Here is a 24,364-nt window from a genome sequence, read left to right as displayed (position 1 = left end):
TTGTTCCCTATCCACGAGGAACGAGGTCAAAAGGCTAAGAGCCATCTTATTAATTCCTATCACTTTCAGCCTTTGAATCAGTACCTGATGGTTCATGGTATCAAATACGGCTGAAAGGTCTAGTAGGATTAGAATGGCCTTTCCTCCACTATCCAGTTGCCTATGTATTTCCTCAGTGGCCAAAATTTCCTCTGGATCAGTGGAGTGGTGTTGTCTGAAGCCATGTTGAGAACAGTCTAAGATGTTATTGTGCTCCAGGTAGCCCATTAAGTCTTGATTCATAGATCTAATGGTAGACAAGCTATGGGCCGATAGTTTTTAACCACATGGGGCTCCAAGGATGGTTTCTTTAAGATTGCCTGATACATGCCTTCTTTCAAGAAGTGGGGAAGTTTTCTGAACTCATGATATTATTTAGAAGTGGGGCGAGTTGGTTAGTGATTTTATTCGAGACCAAATGTATTATAGCCGGCTGGCAGGGGTCTATTGGGGACCCGGATTTTGCTGCTAGTAACAGATCATTTGTTCTCTCCATAGATAGAGGGGTAAACCTGCTCAACTGACTTGATGTGGCTGGCCTAATTAAGCTAGCTGGCTCCGGCGTACTGGTACTGCAGGGGCTCGGGATTTTCCTTACAAATTCATTGTAGATCAGTTGTATTTTTGTCTGGAAGAAGCTTGCCATCTTGTCGCAGAAACTCTGGACTCAGGCTCACAATACTGAGGTAGTAGGATGACTCGGTCCCAACATGCTGATGTTTCATGGTACCAAGAATAGTTCTGTTCTAGAGTAGGGTCCCTGCAACATTATCACTCTCACACACATATATTTCAAAGCTGAAAATTTTCAAAATTCATAATGTTAAAATAGAAACATAATAAGTACTTACTTCAGCTGGTCCTTTGCATCAGAAATTAGCCTCTTTAACTCTTCTTCACTAAGCTTCACCTAAACAAATAAGAATTCATATTGAGTTATTTCTGGCTTGCACTTTAACCCGTGTACAACCTCAAAGTAACGACAAGGAATGCCTTACTGTATCTTCAAATGTTATCCAGCCCTATGGTCTGTTTTGGGGTTCTGAGTTTTTTAACAGGAGCTACCAGGCACAGGAAAAGGCTGTTTTTATAACACCCAGCTGGGCCTCAAAGCTCTTTTTACAGTTGTTTATGCACCTTTTGATACCTTGTCTTTGCACTAGGCCTCTAGCACTTTCGCACTTTACAATTTTATTTTGTGTAATTTAACCCGAATCCTGTTTTTGGTACTGATACAAGGGAGGTTTCTATGTTATCTATTTTAACTGAAATGAATGCTGTTTTTAAAATGTTGACTTTTATGGCTTTCAGTTGCCGAATAAAGTAACTTTTGCCTTGACAAGAAATGCCATTTGGAAAACATTTACTTCAAGGTACAGCAGAAAAACACCAACCAGTGATACTCTTCATCATTTGATCCAGGAATATATAGACCAAAGGCTTTGTTATTTTATTCAAAGCACAACTCAGCATAAGTCATGAATGCCATGAAATGAATATACAATTACTACCTTTTAGCAAGGTCAGTTTAAAGGTCAAAGCTAAAATTACTTTTTAGTTTTTACTGATTTTTACAGATAAATACAGAAAGATGTGGAAAAATGCAGAACGTTTGGCATCTTTTCAGTGACTACAAATGTTGTTCATGAATTCCCAGGCAACAGTTGTGCAGGTACAGAACATGTGAAATTAAACAAAGGCATGCGATTTCCTTCAGTAACTGCATATCTCAACATATGTTTGTGCTATTATGCAAACGTTTTCATGTGGGTTTATTTTTTTATTAAAATTGGGCGCCTAATTTGCTAAAACTGGACAGGCATCAAAGTATGAGTGCACATTTATTCGCTAAATAAATGTGAAAATAAACTTTTTACTGTTTCATTTATTCACAAAGAACAAAATAAATAAATAGGTATATATTATATATAATAATAAATACTGTTAAGATGACCAAAGAATAAATATGGATAAATACAGACGGAAATGTTCAATAAATAAATACCATAAAACCGGGAGCCCTATTTATGTTTAGAATAAATGCCTTTCATTCAGTTTTAATCAGGGCTCAAATTGCAGGCCAATGTATATGGAAGTGATCATTGCTGAGTTCAGACGGTCGGAATATACATTTAGATGAGAGAGAAGAAGGAACTGTAAAAGTTATTTAGACTGACTACTGGATGTCTCTTCTATACTGCACACAGCAGAATACTTTGAAAACAATGAATCTGCTAATATTATACTATCATATTCCACTACAGATACAAAGTGACAATAATTCTCATTTTAAAGTCAAATTGGTGCCGGGTTATTGTGCACTTACATTTTTTTAAAACATATAAAGAATACATTTGCACTTTTGTCTGAGAATGAATACTTCTTGCATTCACCAAAAGCAATTTTTATGCAACATACATAAATGAGACAACGTGACAATAATTATACAGTGGAAGAAATGATAATAATACAATAACAATAAAATGCAGAATTCATCCAATTAATTCTAAAGGAATATACCAGCTAATAATTTCAAAAACACAAGAACTCCATTCACCTAGCAATAGGTGATTGTCTCGGAGTTACTTAAAACTACATGGGCAATTCTTTTTAACCCCTAACGGGTGCTTAAATCATTATACACCCTAATTTTGGAGCATAGAGTAAATTACAAGCCAACTGGTACCTGGTAACTAACAAAAAGAATGAGGTACTGCCTAAACCTATGTTCTCCTTCCGGAGAAGCCGGACTATAAGAGACACTTTAGTACATACCTATAGGGAACAGAAAACAAACAGCCAACCATGTATTAACAATGCCCCCTTACCAACAGGAACATTTGCATGTAGCGGCTGTATGAATTGCCAGAACATTCTTAAAGGCAATTGTATTGTACATAACAATGTCTCTATTAAAATCAGGAGCTTCATTAATTGCCAAACTAAAAATTTAATCTATTTGATTAAATGCCCATGCAATTTTGCATACATAGGGGAGACCTCACGAGAGGTCCGTGTAAGACTGAACGAACACAGATCGGCGATTAGAAATCACAAGAAAGGTGCCCCTTCAACTGAACATTGGAGAGAGGCAGGTCACACCTGTGAAGATGTCACTTGGTGTGGCTTAGAAGTGATTGATATGACCAGCCGAGGTGGTGATATTAATATGAAAAGGAAAAAGAGAGAGCAGTTTTATATGTTACGCCTCAATACCATAAGAAATGGCCTCAACAGCAAAGAAGACTGGAAACGTGTTGTTTGATTTTGTCTTCTACATACATTCCCCGAGATTCAAATCTGTAAGACATTGAGGTTTGTTCTGTATTTTGTTCCTGAGAGACATTCACATGGATACATTTTAATTAGTGAAAAGAAAAAAGAAAAAAGATTCAACACTAATTTTCGCGTTTTAGACATGCCTGCACTAGTAGCTATATTCTGTGAGAGCAGCTATATTTTATCACCAGACATCCAGTGCCTTGGCACATAGTGCCTTATGCTGATTGATGTCCATATGTCTGCGATAGTAGAAATACTTCAACCCTTGACATTTAATGCTCTGACACATTGTGTTGTGTTCATATTAATAAAGTTGAACTAGCGATGAAATAAAAAAAGAAATAAAGACAACTCGACTTTTCGCGTTGTTAGTAGATTTGTGTATAAGCCGCTACATTATTGGTTGCTATCCCGGTCACGTGAGCGGGTCTTTAGCAAATCGGATATCAGGGTCTATTTAAAAAGCCCAAAATACGGAAACTGACGTTAAGCTGTTTTTCGCGCCAGTGGGAGCAGGGAGGCCGTCAACACGTACCACGGTAAGCCCATTACTTAACTGAAACCCAGGCATGCAGAAAAAGAGGTCGTTTTTGGCTTTCTGTCGAATGCCTCTTTTATTGTTATAAATCTACGCTAGTAGTATTTGCTATGCGCCTCGATGGTTGCACGAGGACAGGCATACGGAGTAAATTATAGCCGCAACGCCACCACCGCGATAAATTTAACCATTATATTTTCGATAATAAGATAGGGTTTGCGCTTCTATATATGAGGGTTGATAGCCATACGTAACGAATCACAGCCCTAATACTGCCTTGCTACTTAAAGCATTACCGGGCAGTTTTCATGCACCTTAGTCAAATGTACGATATGCGATACGAACATCAACCTTGATCTTTGACTTAAAGAAAATATATGTAATCAGTCGAACACTAGCTACCCTGATATTAATAACATTGCTAGGACCCCCAGTACCTCTGCCAAACATGTTTTTTTAAATCATTTGATTCAGACGACATACTAATACCTATTGCTAATAATCGGCGGTTAATAGTACAAATGTATACCCTCTCTCTATTAGAGATTGGCCAATATCAAACACATTCCTAGTGTACAATTAAGAAGTACCTAATGCCGTTGAAAACAAGTAGCATCACAATCAAGACTATGACGGTTTAGGATTGTGTTTTACTTTTAATTGGTAAGTAACCTTGGGGAATAATGTTTAATTAGTTAAAGTCCTAGTGACCTATAAAATAGAAAAGCCATATCTCTGGGTTCTTTTCCTTTATTATTTTTTAGATTTTATTCTGAAACTACCAAATCAAGAAACGGTGGCTCCCCTGGAAGAATATTGCAATCATAACAATAATTTAAGGTAGCTCCATTCCTATACTATTCAGTTATTAAGTATTTTGATTACAGAGAATTATAATAGAGGTATAACGTTGTATTTTAGTATGATCAGAATGTCCAGATGTAAGTAGGTGACACTAGCATACATCGAAAGAAGAGCATATCATCAAACCTGCCTTCCGAATTCATTATAAGGAAATTTTCAAAAATGTACTCATTGAGGTATGTAACATAAATAGATAACCTAAGAACATACCTATATCCAAATAGTAGTGACAAAAGACAATGTTTAACATTATAAATGATTCGCACTACAACCATAGCTCAATCCCTTAGGAGAGCAGAGATAGTGGTTATAAACTCTCTTACATGATTTTGTTCATTCTCCGCTGTCTCCTTGCTTTGTTAAACCGTAGGATTATTAATGCCTTCCAAGTCACATTGTTGCTACATACAGTGATGAACGACATGTACCTTGATACCGACCTATAGATTGTATACTAAAATCAGTCGGTTAAGATGACTATTGTGAAAATACAGTCATAAACCGCCGAAGACAACTAGATGTAGAACCTGCCTCCTAAAACCACTGTTAAATAAAACTCTATGTATTGTTTACTAAGAATGTGATCAGGCAATATGAGTAATTTCTTGTTCTCCATTGTTTAGAAACAGAACTGAAGAAGGTGTAAGAATTGTTACTATACCGAAATGCTGCGTCGACAAACTTCTCTGTATGAACATTGTAATCTGGTGATCAACTACCCTGTATGAATACTGCGACCCATTATTGTTTATGACTATTGTAATTTTAATTTTGTAATGTTTTTTTTAAATATGTTTATGCTGCTCATGTCCTGATTTTAATTTGTTTTTATTATCCAACAATTAATTTTTAACACGTATTGTACTTAATAAAATGCAAATAATATACTTTGGTATTAATGAATACATAATTCTGTTTCTTCAATCTGGTGTGATTTCACAGTGGTTTTAGATATAGTGTGGTATGGTTATCTTTGACTGCTAGTTTGAGATTCTATACTCTGAGTGCATAGGGATTCTCTATTTTTGCAACATATCTTTCTCCTTCTGGCCATCAAAATTCAAGGTGAACACATAAATCAAATAAATAGAAGTTTCCGAGCTCTTGAACACGAGTGCCTCCGCACACAAGTAAGTTCTACCCTAAACTTTGTGAAATCTTTGGGTTGTTCAAACCTTAGAACAATAAATAAAAGTTGTAATTAGGGGTGCATTGTTTATTATTGGCAGATCGAAGTATAAGTGAATGAAGCAGCTGAAAGCCACGTTGATGATAAAAGTGAAAGTGAGCCCCAGGCGACCTCCAATCCATCAATCATAAAGTAAGTGCTTTATATTAAATCCCAAAGCAGCTTACATGAAACCTCACTATAAATATTGCCCTGCAAATTAACAGGAGTTGTCCTTGATAGGTTTTAGATCCTACTTGGAAGAGGTACCACCAATGTGAGGCGATCTCATGAATTTCAGGTACATTATTGTTTAATTCCAAAGAAGTATAAAAGTATCTAAGAAGAATAAGAGGAGTAGGGTCAAGTTTTTAATTAGTCATCTTAACTTCATGTTCCAGGTTACACCGTGCCTCAGTCCCCTGATGATAATCCCACAAGAAACCGCAGGGATTAGAAACGCGTCAGCCTTTTCAATATATTCGCAACATAGGGCGTGTAATTTACTCTATGCTCCAAAATTAGGGTGTATAATGATTTAAGCACCCGTTAGGGGTTAAAAAGAATTGCCCATGTAGTTTTAAGTAATCCGAGACAATCACCTATTGCTAGGCGAATGGAGTTCTTGTGTTTTTGAAATTACTAGCTGGTGTATTCCTTTAGAATTAATTGGATGAATTCTGCATGTTATTGTTGTTATTGTATTATTATCATTTCTTCCACTGTATAAATATTGTCACGTTGTCTCATTTATGTATGTTGCATAAAAATTGCTTTTGGTGAATGCAAGAAGTATTCATTCTCAGACAAAAAGTGCAAATGTATTCTTTATATGGTTTCAAAAAATATTTAAATGTTTGACATTTAACATATGAACCTTTTGGTCATTGTTTCGGTTTCCGCATAAAATAAAAAGTGGTTAAATATACAAACCAGGCACCCTCTGGTTCATGAACTAGTATTGTTATTCGTCCATACCTGGTTTGCTAAGGACGAACCCCCCCCTTGTGATAAATTATTGTGTACAGCACTACAAAGAGTGGATATATCATATCCCTTTATTACCCACAGGTTGAGGACCTGATTGAGAGAATGACTGGATTGTTGAAAGCTAAGCTGAAAACATTGTCAGACTGGTCATTAAAAGGTTGGAGAGATAACTTGCATGATTCATTGCTAATTTTGAACAACAGACCTTCGCCAAATGTAGAAACTCCGCTAATGCGAATGTTGACACCAACTTTGCAGATTCAGTCTTACGTAGCCATGAGCGCTATCTTGTACCGGGAGACCACTCTCGGAGACTTAGCTCCATATCAGGGCTGCACAGAGGCTGCAGGTCTTAATTTACAGATGCACAGACAGAAATCCAGAGCTAAAGCTTTAATTGAAATTGGAGTTGGGATTCAGATTGCCCCAGAGAATTTTGGATTGACTGCCCCTCACTCTGGGCTTTGCTTGAAAGGCATCCAAGGTCTGTGAGGGGTAATGGACTTCGATTACCAAGGAGAGATAAAAGTTGTACTGTTAAACAGTGGAGACACTGATTTAGCAGTGCAACCCGGAGATCGACTTGCTCAGATTATCATCATGCCAGTTTATGGAGGAATTGGTAAGAAGAGGACTGCCCCAGCCCTTCTTACTGTATGAGGACAGGGACGATCTGGCTCCACTGATAAGAACCAAGCAGCTAAAGTATGGATTGAATCCCCCAATAACCTTCCTGAATCTCCTGAAATCATAACTACAGGAAAAGACAACATCCTAGTTGTAATGAGACCTGGAGAGGCAAAAAGGGATCATGTACCTGATGATAAATGTTATTTGTGAGAATTAATAATACTTGTTTGTTCTCTGTCCTTCTAGATCACAGCATGGCATGTTTATGTCCGTAGTGCAGTGTTTGAACTGTGTTCCTGTGTGTCCAGAAGGGGACGGCAGGGTCCAGGAATACCCACAGCCAAGGGACTCTACCGCCAGTATTAAATGACAACATTATTAGCCGGAGAACATGTGGACATATTTGGCGCAAAATGTACTTAAAGTATCGCATTTCTGTATGCGGGACATTAAGAGCACCCATAACATTATCTCGACCTGTTTAGTTGCTATACCTACTCCTGTTGACGTTCTCTTACACATCTCTAATGCTACCAATACTGATGAGGTGGCTGAGGAGAGTGATGTCACAACCCACCTCTCACTAGGAGCATTGTAAATTTTGCCCTGAGATAAAAGGAAATCTGTGGAAAAATATGACTCATATCAAAACATACAATATCTCTGTTTTCGATGCTTGTTATAGCCTTAGATGTGATCCTGCTAAATTAGGCCCATGCCAGCAGCCAACGCTTGGCGATTTTATGAGCAACATTTCCAGAGAGCAACGCACATTGTGTCAGTTACGGAGCGATAGTATGTGTACTACTGTAAATAACAATAAATCTTGCAAACATATAGTGTCTGTTTCTAGTCACTTTAGCACCTTCGATGCGCCCGTCGGCCAACGGCCGTCACAAGCACTACCTCCGTAGTGCTGCACACGTCCGTTGGCCGACGCCACCCGCCCACTCAAAACAGCTGCACCGCGGCGGAATTGCCGCCGCTGTTAAGCGGTTAGGCATGTTAAATTACCCAAGGGATGGCTTTTTCCATCTGGCAGTAAATCATATACCTATATTCCAGTCAACCTGACTGGTGGACAATGTGCCTCTACATGATTAAGATATATGATGTTTGCTTTGCATTCAGCTTTACATTCTCGCTATAGTAGAGATACATTTCATTTGCTTATAGACTGCAGTTCTAAAATTACTTTATTATCCAAAACTGAATATATTAGTCTAGCTACATTCATAGTAGGCGTTCCCGGTTGAACTGTGTACAATACTAGGATACTAAACAAGCTTGCATGTTTATTGGTGAAAAATATAAATGAAACTTAAAATGCTTAGGCTGAATTGCTATTGGATGTTCAGGGAATTACAAAATAGGGCTACTATTGATTATTTGCTTTTAAAACAATCATGGATGTGCAAATTATTAAGGATTATGTTGTTTCAATTTGTCTGACCATTCTATGTCCATCCATTCGCATCTTAATGCATTGCATGAATTAGTCAAGGGAGTAAAACAAGATGTGGACAAGGGGTGGTGGGATTGGTTATTTGGATGGGTGCCTGATTTTGGGAAACGTTGCTATATTTTAAGTGTCATTTTTATTTGTATTCTAAGATATATTTGTTTCTGTAGGCAATGTGTGTCTAATTTTATATTTATGTTTCCTCCTAGGGCTATAACTTTTACACCTATGAGTTATGCTAACTATTAGTCAATGGTCACTGTGTGGACTGTAATGCTACAGGCAAATATATATTGTGAGATTGCGTATTAACAATTGACTCCATTTTACTCGAACTACATTTTGTGAGCACAGTTTCATCTTGTGTCTGTCTGATCCTGATCCTGCCCTTGAGCTGCAAATTCAGGCAGGCCCAAGGTTCCTTGCACACACATGTTTTCTCACTTCACCGAGCGAGAGAGATAAGCTGCTAGAACAGACAGTGTGGGAAGCGTACAGTGTCCAAAGATGAGAAAGTGAAGAAATCTGCCTCTGCTCTCATCCGAGCCTGGCCAGCTCCATTGAGTGACATAGACGCAGAGAGTCTAGCCAGCATCTCTAGCGTAGATGAAGGGAGGGGGGCGCTTCTAGAAATCTGTCTCTGTGTTGGTAAAGAGTATAAAGACAGAGACCTGTGCTTTGAGAGGAACTCTCCTGGAAGTGGACACACTGCCCAAGGCTTTTGTACCCGGTGAGACTTCCTGCCCGAGGCTTTTAACTGGCTCCCCAGTCGTGCTGGCAAGATGATCCTAAACAAACAGCTGGTGGAGTATTTCAAGTTCTAATTATTTACTATTTTATACGTGCAGTTATTTTTCTATGCATTTATTCTTGTGTATTTATTTATTTATTTATAAAGTTTTATATAAATTTTGTCCAGGTGCTCTGGAGAGAAAAGCAAGACACCCACTCCTATTAGTTTTGTCATGGAGTGCCCTTCTCTAGCTCTAACTGAAAAGTTATTTCAATATGCCGACAAACTATTTAATCAAACCCAGGACACTTCAATGGGCCGTACCTTCACGCCTGGCCTGCCTATATATGTCCAACTTCAAAAAGGAAGACATTCTGTTGCCTAACAACCTTTACAATATGAACATTCTCAGCTGGCTTCGTTATACTGACAACATCCTAATAGTTTGGAAAGGAGACAAAACAATCTGTACCTCTTTTATTGAATGGATCAATACACTGAACCCTTTCATACATTTTACAGACAAGGTCTCTGAAAAGGGTCTACCATTCCAGGACCTCATGATTCGTCTGACTAATGGCAGACTACATACTACCTCAGATAGCAACAGATTTCTTCTTTACGGAAGCCATCACCCCAAAGCCTTACATGACAATTTGCTCTTCGTCAGTTTTTGAGATTATGCCGCAACTGCAGTCATACACATGATTACAACATGCAGGCTAAGAAATTAGCACACAATACCCCTTGAAATGCATTAAAACTGCCTAGAAACGAGCCCGGAATAACAATATGGTGCACTCCTGGAACCACAAGTTAGACCTAGTTCAGACTTATTTATTTATTTAAGGATTTGTAATGCGCATGGCTGCCTCAGCAACAAGGTGTCCCAGCGCAACCAGAGACAAGAGCATGAGAGACCAACCTAGTGATTAAACATCAGATATAGGGAAAAGCCAGGTCTTTCTGGCCTTACGAAACACAAGAAGGTTTGGAATAACTCTAATGTGAGCCGGGAGCGAGTTCCAAAGTTTTGTCGCCAAAAAGCAAAAAGAACGTCCTCCGGCCCTCGCTCTCCAGACTCAAGGTGCGCAAACAAGCGCAAGGTCGGCAGATCTCAGCGAACGCCCAGGCACATAGGACATCAACAAACGAGATAGCCCTGATGGGGCCTGGTGCTTCAGAATCTTGTGTGAAATGCACAGCACCTTAAACTGAATATGCTTTTCGACTGGCAGCCAGTGAAGTTTGGGGAGCACATGCGCCACCGAGCATGATCTAGGTAGTGCCACCAAAAGCCAAGCCGCCGCATTCTGATCCCTCTACAGGCACTTAATGCTGGCTTTATTAGCGCCCAGGTATAAAGAATTGCCGTAGTCTAACCTGAAAGAATGAACACCTGAACAATAGTCTGGCGAACTTTGAGAGGGAAAAAACCAAGCAGGGGTCTCAAGCCTTGCAAGAGCCCGAAGCAGACGGCAGCAACAGCTTTTGTTTGTTTCTCGAACGTCAGTCCGTTATCAAACCACATGCCCAAGTTCTTCACAGCCTCCTTAGGTAAAGGGGCGGATTTGAGGCGGACCAGCCAGCACTGCTCGGACCATAGCTCCCGATCCTTGCCGAACAGCAGGATCTCAGATTTACTGGCATTTAACTGTAAACAGTTTGCCGCCATCCAGTCAGAGATGCCCAGGAGATCCTCCTTGAACTTGTCCAAATTGGCACAGCAATTTTTTGAGAAGGCAATTACCAATTGGGTGTTGTCGGCATACGACACCAGGGACAACCCCCTGCCTTTTGCCACTTCCGCCAGGGGTCTTGCATAAAGATTGAACAAACGTGGGCTTAGGATGGAGCCTTGTGGTACGCCCTGGTGCAGGGCAAACTCCTGGGAATGGAAAGGTGGTACTGAGACCTGGAAGGACCGTTCCTCTAAGAAAGACCGGATCCAGTCCAAAAGCTCCATCCCTAATCCCAACTTCCAGAAGGCGTTCAAGAAGAATCTCATGGGACACCGTATCAAAAGCGGCACTTAGGTCCAACAGGACCAAGGCCGCCGAGTCTCCCACGCCCAACCTACTCTGAATGGATTCCGACACTGCCAGTAGCGCCAACTCAGTAATATGCCATGGTCGAAAGCCGTGCTGTGAAGGATCAAAAATGTCGTGCTGCTTAATGAATTTAGATAGAGTGGAATTCACATGCGCTTCCACCAGCCTACCAAAAAAAGCAGCTGGGAAATAGGGCGATAATTACCAGGTTCTTCCGGATCCAGAGAGGGTTTTTTTATTAAAAGGGATGACTTTGGCTTGCTTCCACGCCCTAGGTACAGAAGCTGACCTCAGAGACAAATTGGCCAATTCTAAACTCACAGGGGAGATCAATGAGTGGAACTGGCGACAGTGGGCAGGTGACATAGGGTCAACCGGGGAACCCGATTTGATTTTTAGGCACAAGGCCTCAAAATCCGGGGGCGTCAAAGGTGGAAACGATGATAAACAGTTGCCCACCATGATAGCCTTCCTTCCAGGCACCACTCTCTCCGTAGGGGGGTCACCTTAGAAAGACCCCCATAGATCTGCTCAACTTTGTCCACAAAGTGCTGCGCTAGTTCATCACACTGGCGATTAGAAGCAATGGGAGAGACTCTAGGAGCTCCCGCACTCTTCATGCTGTTAAGCAGGGAGAAGATGGTCTTTGCGGGGTTTATACTGGCCAGAATCTTATTGGCTACAAACTCTGCCTGTGCTCTCCGAATGAGCTTATAATATTGCTTGACAGCGGCCCGATATTCTAGTTTTGCAGACGCATCATAAGAGCGACGCCAGGCGCGCTCGAGCTGCTTGCAGCCCTTCTTTGCCAAAGTTAGCGAATCGTTGAACCATGGATTAGATAGCCCACGTCCCTTTCCTCCCTGTTTGGCCGGGATACAGCTATCCAGGCCAGCCATCAGCCATTCTTAGAAGCACAAATTTTCCCCATCTACATCTGGGGGTAATTGAGGTCTGTGCTCAGCTAGCCAGGCAGAAAACAGATCGAAGTCCAACTTATGCCAAGGCCATTTAAGCGCTTGGGCTGGGCGGATCACATCCACTTTGCCCTGCAACTGCAGAAAAAATGTAACCAAGGAATTATCCGTCCATGCCTGCGGGATGTTCTAACTTGTGTCACTATTTTTACATCAGAGTCCAACACTGTTCAAAAAAACATTAAGAAGAATTAGACTATCCTACAAACAAGCAACCTTTCACTACCTCCGCCAATGATTTAATATAAGCAAACTGTCAACTTTAAGGACATTTGGATCCACATTAGACCCAACAAATCTGCTAGACCTAGACAGAGGTCGTTGTGGGATCTTGCTTCGGTAAGGGGACATTTCCCCTGTGGTTTTTGTAATGTGTGGGCCTACACAGATGCCACAAAATAATCCAGCTGAATGATACTTTCACATGGGTAAAAAAACAAAACATACAAATTGTAATTCAAAGAATTGCATATACATGATCACCAGCCCCTGCCAAATGAATTACATAGGCATGACCACCAGAGCGGTGAGGCAGAATCACAGAACACCGTAGCAATATACAGTGTCAAAAATCCAGCACATACATGAGCACCCACTTTCTTACTGTAGTGCATTCTACAGAAAACCTGAGATGGACCATATTAGAGGCCAACCAACATCTGAGCAAGGACATTCTGTTTAGGAACAAAATTGGATTTTCTACCTTTCCATGCAAATTTTGGGCCTCAATAATTACATTCCATGGGCGGTATTAAAGAATTTAAAAACTAATACACCCCATGTTGCGATCTTCCTGTACTTTGATTGCACTTTTGCCTCTGAATTCCTATAACTCTTTTCGGGGCTCATCTTAATAGGGGCTACAATTTAAATACCATGGGTGTCCATTATTACATACCCACCTAAAATTACAGTGCCATGGCATACTTGGACCTCTAACACTGTTGCCTGCTAGATATTTGTCTTTTTGCAATCTGCCCCACAACACTGGAGTTTGAGGTTAATTTGATTTTGAAAAATCAGTGAAACCACCTTTAATTAAGTAACGTTTTATGGTTTGGTAACAACCTAATCCTTTGTTACCCACCCTCTTGGACGCTCAAATGCCTCTGGAGGTTGTTAAATTGGCGCCAGTATTTTGTAAACAATGTGCTTTAGTGCAACACTGCATGAGCGCTGTTCTTACCACGCTGAAACAGATGGTTTCCAAAATGACACTCTTAACATAAGTGAAAGAAAGAATGCTACATCCCATTACTGTACTATCATTGCCCCTTCAATCTGTTTGTAACCAGCGCACTTAATATCTCCAAAGTGGCGCCCGCGATAGATAAATTACGATGCTTGTTGTAAGTGTAACTATGTGCTTCGGCCAAGCATAAATAGATCCTGCCTCAACTCACTCCCTACAAGGAAGCAGTGCCAGTATAGGTCTTGCGGCAGACTCATATCTGAATTCCATGTAAGCACCGAGCCATGATACAGGACCATTTCCCTGGCCCCTGAGTAATACGAGACAATTTTAAAGCTGACATTTTTCTTCCTCTAAGGTGCTAAAAGGCGTTTCTTCTGCTTTTACCTCATAGGGATTGATTCAATATTCTAATTGGGTGAGTCAGAGTAACTTTATATACCCAGCTCACCATGTAGAGCGAGCGAAATTTTAGCACATTGTTACGAGTGTTTGGTGGTGTCAATTTCACATTGTATTCTCTGTCTATGTCACTTGAGGCATGATGATGACAGTCGCTTTGCATGCCTTCATCAGCAAACTTTATTTGTGAATTATAAATTAACATATAGATTTTGTTTGCCTATGTTTTCCAGGATGACTTTACTTGTTCTAAAGTACAATATTTACCATATTACTTGTTGTTTGACTGGTTGTCTTGGTCAGAGTATCCACACTCACTGAAACCAGTCACAGTGTAGTTTAGGGTAGTTTCTAGGGCTTGGGAATCGCTAATTGCTCTTTCTTGACATAATTTGACAAGAAACATGTTGGACCAATTAGACCAATTAATTCACTAGGCTATCTAGGACCATTATATCCTACGGAAGCACATCAAATTTTAATTAGGTTAATGAGCTCATTCATTAAATTGATTGATCCCGAATACCACTGCCCCTATTTTAATTCACTTACGTCACCATTCTACACTACAACTTTTTATCCCACAGACCCTTACTTCACCATACGACTAACTAAAAGATCTCTGGCCTTGTTGGTGCCTGTCGGGCATTGCAGCGCAAACCCAGCATGGAGCTAGCCCAATGATGAAGCATGACACCCATTTGAGCATGTGAGGATAAGTGCTCCTACTGAAGCATATTCCTTTCCCTGGAACTATCGGCTTTAGTCTTTTTTCACTAGATACTGATATAAAGACACGTCCACTAGATGTCTTGGAACATTGATCTAAACTATACACAGAACTGAAGCAGGAGATATTTGTATAGAAAGAGAAAAATATGTTGCCATAATCACTAAAGCTAATCTTCCACACTTTCATTGCCAAAGTAAGAGTTTCGTCTAACCATCCACTACAAAACAGGTAACAAAAAATAACTTTCGCAAGCACATACAGAGAAAGGGGTGAATTTATCAAGGACATTCTGTCGCATGATTTTCTTCCAACAAATGTATTATTTAATGGAAATGCTGCAACCAAACCAGTGAACCGCAACGCGTACAAGAGCTCGAAAAAAAAAATTCTATTCAAAAAGGTGTGCCCATTGAAAACTGTGGTTGTTGTGGGCTATATGTCACAATTGTGAATGGTCAAGATTTCATCCATGCAAAATTTCGGAGAGGTCGTTCACACTATTCTACAGATATCAAAGTCAGTGGCCACCCTGCAAGAACTGCACGCTGTCTTTGACGGTTATCTTGAACTCTCTTGTCTCTCCGTCAAAGAATGTGAGAGAATCAGAAGCATGTCTACAAATGGAAACATTGACCTTGCTTGCATCAAAAATTCGACACCCCACTGCTCACGAAAATGAGAATGTTACTTCTCACGGAAAAAAAGTACAAATTCAGCAAGTCCCATTCAAAATATTATTCAACAACAATAAATTTCTCTTGCATGGGCTCATGGCAAGTCATACAAATCCAAGTATATGTTCTTCTATGTGAGAATAAAATAGTTTGTGTAACATAAAATATGCTAAATACACACAGAAAACAAAAGTACATGCACACACTTTTTGTATCACAAAAGGCGACTCTTATTACATAAACTCCCTCTACATTGTAACACAGAAAACAAAAGTACATGCACACACTTTTTGAATCACAAAAGGCGACTCTTATTACACAAACTCCCTCTACGTTTTAACATGTGCCTTCAAATTTCGATTTACACTGTTTTCATTTAATATGACACCTAGAATCACCTCTTTCAAGCAGGAAAAAAATAAGCGTAGAGGAGTGGTGCACACTGCATATGCATTATGCAGTGCACGAAGGTCAGGGTATGCGTGGTTCGGATCTGAAAACCTATACACATTGATTATTGACAGATCAGCATACCAAAGTTCTAAAAAAAGACATATTTAAATAAGAATGCAGTGTGTTTAAATATGGGAAAAATATACAGGCGTCGGTGTAGTATAATGGAATACTGGAATGAATCACAATATTGCGTTTAACGTATAATGGCTAGGAGCTGCCATCAGTATATTCCTACAGCCATCTCGTGCATAACCATGCTTAAGATAAGTTATCCCTTCACAGCAGTGCTTGAATGAGCTGGTTGCCAGTATTGATTACTTGCACTTCTCAGCACTGCTGCAACACATTTAAAGGGAGTGTGCCGACAGTTCTCGGAAAAAAGCAAACACTCTAAATAGTGAGCAGCTGCACTTTTAAATTTACATTTAAAGCACCCCTTCAAATGGTACAGCGATACACTTCAAAGACGGCACGCGTTACAATGTGTCGTTTGGTTCTTATTTAAAAGTTTCACTACAAATGACATCATGCCAGTGTAAGGAAGTTAAGTTTTACCTATTGAATACTAGTGTTCTCAACAATTCACGTGTTAGTTCTACAATTTTTAGTCGATTTGATCCCATTCCTGGTGCGCTGATCTTACCCTGTCTGGAGTCTCCTTGGCAACGCCTCTACAGACCCAGGACACACACGTGATTTGGCAACTCATGATGTGCGCTTTAGAATGTTAGTAGTTGTAGGAGAATATATTTGACATGCAGATATTACTAGGTTAACAGAAGTCTACTGTAGTAAATTTATCCGAAACATGGTTGTTTTCACGCACATGGGCTCTCCCAGACAAATCAGAAGGCAGAAAACATATTCTATCAGTGCTGGGAATCAATTCTAAACGTTGATTGGTTGGGAGGTCTCTGTTTTACGATTGGCTATGGCACATGTCGGTCGATCTCATTTGCTGTTGGGCCTCGGAAAATGTGCTCTGTCTTGGGATTGGTTACCAGAACAATTGTTCATTGGCTGTGGTGTGGCAAATAGAACATATGACCCTTTTAACAATTGATTCAGCTTCACGCTCCCACTGTCTGTCAGGAGGCGGATACCCCTTTACTCTTACAACGTGTAACTTTAAGGGACTCTTTTTTACTAGGTGAACTACGAGTCTGTGCTGTTTTCTGCTGCGGCGTCTGTCGGAGAGAGCATTCGGGCCTCGGATCTTATCATCGTTTTTAGCTTCTTACCTAATGTAACCACCCCCGTTTTTCCATCGGTCCGCACATCATGGCTTTAGCCTGGGGGTCTCTCGGGTTCAGTGGTCGAAGCGTATTAAAGGAAAGTGTGGGAGCTGTGATTTTGAATACGATGGGGCGGGGTCAGAACGTAGCAAACAAGCACTGGAAATGCAATAGGTCTCTGATTTATTTGAGTTAGAGCTAATGGAATTGTAAATGGCAATGTCTTTTAGCCATGTGTTATGGAGTGTATGCATGTGGTGTGTAGTGGAATTATGTGGGTTGGATTGGAATTGTAGCAATGGTGGCATGCTGCGCTTTAGATGAATACGTTTAAAAGTAAAGTTCACCATACTGCGATTGCTACAATAGTTAATTGTGGATGCCTTAACAAAATTGATGTGTGCACTGATGGTTGGTTGTGTGTGTGTGCCTGTAGAAATTATGCACTGATTGCTGGTGGTGTGTGTGCTTGGTGGAAGCGTGCACTTCCGGCTGGAGGTGTGTGTGCCTGGTAGAAGCGTGCACTGACGGCTGGTGGTGTTTGTGCCCGGTGAAAGCGTGCACTGACGGCTGGTGGTGTTTGTGCCCGGTGAAAGCGTGCATTGACGGCTGGTGGTGTGTGTGTGTGGTTGTGGTTGCGTGTGAGGTGGTGTGTTGTGTGTGTGTGTGGTCTTATGTGTGTGTGTGTGGTGGACTTAGTTTGAGTGTTCGTACCCTGCACATTCACACACTGCCCCTACACACTCACACACTGCTCACCCTACACACACACACTGCTCACCCTACACCAGAGGTCTTCAATCTGTGGGGGTCGTGGAGTCCTGGGAAGGGGGTCGCAGACTCTGTCAGAGCATTTACCTTAGTGGCGTCAGGCTGATTGAGGGTGCTAGCGGGCAGAGGCCTATGTCACATCGAGGGGTGAAAAACATCAAGGCCTCATTAACAAGTAAAAGGTCTTTTAAACACCTGTGAAGTACCCGGGTATGGCTTTGTGTGTGTCCCTGAAGCTGTTTCAGCCGGGCTCACATACACGAGGGGGGGGAGCTGAGGGGCAGGGGAGGGTGGCTGAGGGAGGAGGCTGTAGCCCTTTGAGTTCAATGGGCATTGCGCGCCTGGAGCTGTGGGTCCCGCCAGTAAAGCACGTGAAAGGTCCGGTACTCTTCCCCCCCTCGATGTTGTTACAGCCTGTCTGCCCCCCCATCAGGGAGGCACAGAGATGCCCTCCCATGAGAGAGGAAGAAGGAAGAAGACGCAGAGACATACTGACCCCACCCCCCCAAAAGGCACAGAAAAGGTGGGTGGATGGATGGATGAAAGGGTGGATGGATGAAGGATGAATGTATGGATGGAAGGATGAATGGGTGGATGGATGGATGAAAGGGTGGATGGATGAAGGATGGATGTATGTAAGGATGAAAGGATGGATGGATGTGTGAAAAGGTGGGTGGATGGATGTGTGAAAAGGTGGGTGGATAGATGGATGAAAGGGTGGATGGATGTATGGATGGAAGGAAGGATGAAAGGGTATATGGATGAAGGATGGATGTATGGATGGATAAAAGGTTGCATGGATGAATGATGGGTGGATGGATGTGTGAAAAGGTGGGTGGATGAATGATGGGTGAATGGATGGGTGAAAGGGTGGATGGATGAATGAGGTATGGATGGAAGGATGAAAGGGTAGACAGATGAAGGATGGATGAAAGGGTGGATGGATGAAGGATGAAAGGGTGGATGGATGAAGGATGGATGTATGGATGAAAGGGTGGATGGATTAAGGATGTATGTATGGATGGAAGGATGAAAGGGTGGATGTGTTAGAAAGGCGACCCCGGGGGAGGCAGAAGATGTCTGACTGACCACCCCTAGGTCCACCTCTCCGTCAAGAAGTAGCCGAGCGTTGCTGAGAGGCCTCCTGGGTGAGGGCCCTCTCCTAGGATCGCACAGCGGAGTAACCACACACTACAAATGGACACCACACCAGAGGTCGAGTTCGTAAGCTTTATCAGGAAATAAAGGCCGCTGGTTCCCAGCGATATGTACAAGTAGACCGAGGGGTCTGTAAAGTCTCGGAAAAGGGGGGTCAGGGAAGCGGGACAGTCTCGGTTGGGGTGTATGAAGGGATACCCTGCGCACAGCTCTCAATCCTCGAGCCGGGGGTTCCGAGAGGTTGAGCCGCGGCAGCGCCAGCAGGCTCTCAAGATGGTTCGGCAAAGGTGGGCCGCGGCAGCGCCAGCAGGCTCCCAAGATGGTTCGGCAAAGGTGGGCCGCGGCAGCGCCAGCAGGCTCCCAAGATGGTTCGGCAAAAGATGGGCCGCGGCAGCGCCAGCAGGCTCCCAAGATGGTTCGGCAAAGGTGGGCCGCGGCAGTGCCAGCAGGCTCTCACGTTCTCTTCAGGTTCCAGGAAATGCGTTCTTCCGGGGTCGGCCGTGACAGCGTCAGCAGGGCTTTCCAGTCCAGGATACAACTGCCGTCCTACTCCGGGGCTGGCCCAGATATAGGACTGGAGTCCTTTGATGTCCGGACCCTCGCGCCTGGGGGTCAGAGGGGCCGGGAAGATGGTGTCCAGACACCCAGCAGGGGGGTGAAGCCAGCACCCAGGGATGCCGGGGGTGATCGATACCAGGTGTCCGGGGACGGTTGGAGGGTCATCGAAACTCCCCTCCTCCGGGATCTGTTGAGTGGCCACTCGACCACCTGGGTAGATCTTGGCGCCTCGATGTCTGGGCTTCGCTGGGCCTGGGCTGGGGCCGGAGCCACGTGGTCGTGACGTGGTGGGCCCAAGATGGAGTCGGGCGCGGCCTCGTGCTTAGGTCGTGAGGGGCCCACGATGGGGCCAGGCCGGCAGGGGGGGGTCCGGGATGGTGACCGGACCAGCAATGTTAGGGCGTGCAGTGTCGGGCAAAAGGGCTGCCCGATGCTGGGTGGAGGGCCGATGTCGTCTGGGGCCCGCCATGCGGGAGGGGTAGGACCACGCCATGAGGCCGGGTCCAACAGGGTGGATGTATAAACGGTTACATGGATGAATGATGCATAGATGGATGTGTGAAAGGGTGGGGGATGAATGATGGGTGGACGGATGGATGAATGAAAGGGTGGGTGGATGAAGGATGATTGAAAGGGTGGATGGATGTATGGATGGAAGGATGAAAGGGTGGATGGATGTATGGATGAATAAAAAGTTGTGTGGATGAATGATGCATGGATGGATGTGTGAAAAGGTGGGATGAATGATGGGTGGATAGGTGGATGAAAGGGTGGATGGATGTATGTATGGATGGAAGGATGAAAGGGTGGATGGATGAAGGATGCATGGATGGATGTGTGAAAAGGTGGGGGGATGACTGATGGGTGGATGGATGGATGGATGGAAGGGTGGGTGGATGGATGGATGGATGTGATGAGGTCTAACAGGTGCATTTATGGTTGTCGATAGTTGTTGATGATGAGGAGTACCAGTTTGTAGAAACTTTTGTCGGAAGGGGGTCCTTACGCCTAAAAAGTTTTTACAAGGGGGTCTCGGCATCAAAAAGTTTGAAGATCTCTGCCCTACACGCTCTCACACTGCTCACCCTGCACACTCACACACTGCTCACCCTGCACACTCACACACTGCTCACCCTACACACTCACACACTGCTCACCCTACACACTCACACACTGCTCACCCTACACGCTCACACAATGTTCACCCTGCACGCTCACACACAGTTAACCCTGCATACTCACACACTGCTCACACACTGCTCACCCTGCACACTCACACACTGCTCACCCTACGTAATGCGAAAAGACTTAGCTCTGCCCTTTGGCCTGTGTTGTAATCGTACAGTAGGTTGTGAGTAGTTGCGCTTGATTGGTTGGGGCGTCCCCTCCTTGCTGCTCCCCTTGTAAAAACCTAAGGTCGGGGACAATCGATATTTGCCCGGCGGTATCGCCTCTTTAACCCACGAAACATTAATCAATGAAGAGGCAGGCGCTGGAGACTGGAAGGCAGGAAACAAGGTTTTATTTTCTCCGGAGGAGAAACACATCAGTTGGACAGCAGGTATCGTTCTGAGGTGCTCTACCCGCATCTCTGAGGCCCGGCCTCTTATACACAAGTTTGTCACTTTATTGCATGTAACACATTCCTGTTAATACTTTGATGTACGGAAAGACATCCCCGGGATCTCCCCCTCGGGCCCGTTCCCACACACATTTACAGTAGAAGTCCCCACCCCGGTCACAACAGGTGATGGTTATCGCGCAGCTGGATATTCCGCCGATTCATGGAATGTGGGAGGTTCGATTGGATCTCGAGGGGTGGGGGCTTTGATCAACTCGGGGGTCCTTTGATGAGGGAAGCTTCCTACTGTACGGAGAGGGGCGAGGAATAGTATCGGCAGAGCTAGGTGTTGGCCTGGGAGCAAGGAAGACAAACGGGCACAGGAAAAGGGGGGTTTTTGTATCAAAGGGCCGGGGACTATAAAAAGAATGAAGGGAGGGGTCGCGCTGGGAACAGGATGGGGCTTTGAGGCAGAGCTGCGCCGAAGAGGGGTTTATGACTCAAAAGCATGTGCGAGCGAGGGGGGGGGTTGGTCAGCGTGCAGGCTTGGTGAGGGCGAAGGGCTATGTCGGGGGCCAGTGGCATGCAAAAGGGATGGTCCTGATCGAGGCACCTAAAATGGCGGGCGCGCACGACAAAAGTGTGGCATCAGGGGAAAAGGCAAGATGGCGCAGATAATGTTCACCAAACCGTACTAATTTTCCACAGTCCTCCCTTTAACATATTCAAGACATCTTGCTGATCTATTTCCTATTCAAGTCTATTATGGTGGGCATAAGAAAAAGCAGTAGGAACCCAGGTGAAGGAGTCGTAAACATTACATTTAAGATCTCTAGTTTTAGGAGGCGGGTCTATTGATAAACTTTGATAAACTTGTTAGCAGGAAAGTCATAGTAATGTAATACAAAAAAATGATTCTGTAGCGGGCAGTGAGTACATTGCATACAGGTTATTATATACGGGCTCTATATATATTTGGTTGGAGCATAGTCAATACAATGGTGGCTGGGAGAGAAACGAGACGTAGCAAAAACGATGATTGAGGGTGTCAATGTTCAAAGTTAATGAGTTCTCAGTACTGTCTGTCGTCCTTTGTTGGCGCTGTGGAGCACCGGCGGTGGAGCTAAGGGTCCAGCTCTATTCTAGGTCCCGTGTTGCAGGGCACGACCTTTTCCTCGCGTTTCTGGTCAAAAAGGTCCTTTTCGCCCTGTGTCCTTTGGAGTCGATAGTCAAAAAGTTCAGATGGAAGAAGAGTGTAAAAATAGTCCATAGGGTAGGTCGGAGAAAAAAGGGGGATGGAGCAAAGGCCAGACCGAGAACAGACTAGGGGAACGGAAAATTTCAGGTTGGCGGGCTCATGACCGAGTTTAGGGAGCGGGGACCTTTCGGCACACATTTGAACATTAGGCAGGGGCATCAGGTTAGCCCTTTCCTCTCACTTTGTCGGAAATAGTGCCTCGTCCTGCAGCTCCTTTCTGTCGCGGTCTCGCCTCGGCCAACGTCGCAGGTGTTCCAAGATCTGTAGTCAGGCCACGTGCTCCCACATCCGGTCCTTCTTTCCTCCGACAGTCGTACCCTTAAATGAGTTCGAAAAGACAGTCTTTAGAGAATTGGCAGAGGAAGGTAATCACATAAGTCTATTTCTCTCCCAGCTCCAGGTAAATGAGAATAGAAACGTCCGTTATATTAGGGTTCACAACTGACATATAAATGATCGATGGTGGGCCTGCTGGATTTACTACGACTTTCCTTCACAACTATTTACTATAGTCACAACAGTTCATCTGATGGAGACCCACCTTCGTAATACAAGCCTGACAAAGCTATACCATTCTCTAGGGGTTTATATTTACAAAGGGTGTTGCGAGCTATCAACATGGTAATAATAGGTATCTCGCTGAGGGACGAACATAGGCTAAACATTTTTCATCTTATCAATGCATCCTGCCTTTTAACTAAACATTTTCACTTTTCAACAAGGTTCATTGAAATTGTTTTCTTCGCTTAGGTCTAGTCTTTAACTTTGTAAAACATCATTCTGGTTCCTATGCAGCCTCTCACGGCTTGATTACTAAATTAGAAAAGACAGGGGTCTCATGGGAAGAACAACTAGGGGCATAGAAAACTGCAGTGAGGGACTATCATCTTGCTTTGTGTTATGAGGGCATTATTTAGCAGAAGGCCACAGTTCGGTTGGTAAGCGTTCAGTGATATTTTCGAATTCCCAACTCTGTAGTTCGCTCATCAACAAATTATTCCTAGGAACAATGGCTGGCCTGCGTTAGTCGTAAATTGACCCATCTCTTACAACCGGGGGTGAGGGACAGTAAAAATCTCATCTAGGGCAGCTGATACAAAACTGGGTGCGTCCTGGGAAGATGGGAAGGTTTCGATTACCTTTACGGTTTGGGGATTGCGACAATTCAGAACGTGGAAGGTCGCGTTATCTGGGGCACTCTATTCCATCAGGGGAGCCGCTGACATGTAGTTCCCTTATTACGGGTCAGATTAGGGAACCTCAGTCGTCTTACCTGTCCTTTCCCTTATGGTCAATTCTCGGTTTCGTCAATTTAGCAGAAAGGAGAGGTAGTGACACGGTCTCATGGTGATCTTATTACAGACAAGTTTTGTGCAAATACTGGCGGTATTTGGAGCCAATTGGGTGGTGCGCTAGGGGTGGCAGTACGCCAATTTCGGAGCTAATCGCTCGGAAGAGTGGGAGTGTGAAGGAGAGAGAGAGAGAGAGAGAGAGAGAGAGAGAGAGCAACAGCAGGCTAAATAGTACACGTGCGACATGGAGAGTGGCAGTGTATTTAAGAAAGGCTATTTAATGCATTACACAGCAAAGGGCATTTACGGGTCTGCGTTAGAATCTTGAAAGCATGCAGTT

At 43.2% G+C, this 24,364-nt stretch overlaps 1 protein-coding gene across 2 annotated transcripts in view; it reads right to left on the bottom strand.

The window, feature by feature from the left end:
- PWP1 (PWP1 homolog, endonuclein) overlaps positions 1–17,034 on the bottom strand; it is a 460,981-nt gene extending 443,947 nt beyond the window's left edge. For both annotated transcript variants that reach the window (XM_078673945.1, XM_078673946.1), the window contains exons 1-2: positions 16,835–17,034; positions 891–949 (exon numbers count right to left, since the gene is read on the bottom strand). In XM_078673945.1, coding sequence (XP_078530071.1) covers positions 891–949; positions 16,835–16,900 — 125 coding nt within the window. In that variant the 5' untranslated portion in view covers positions 16,901–17,034. The remainder of the gene's footprint in view (positions 1–890; positions 950–16,834) is intronic.
- Between the last annotated feature and the right edge of the window lie 7,330 nt (positions 17,035–24,364).

The sequence above is a fragment of the Lissotriton helveticus genome, chromosome 1_1 (assembly GCF_964261635.1).
Source record: "Lissotriton helveticus chromosome 1_1, aLisHel1.1, whole genome shotgun sequence".
NCBI classification, from domain to species: Eukaryota; Metazoa; Chordata; class Amphibia; order Caudata; family Salamandridae; genus Lissotriton; species Lissotriton helveticus.
Note: the sequence above shows the minus strand (reverse complement) of the source record. Positions and strands in the feature narration are given on the sequence as shown.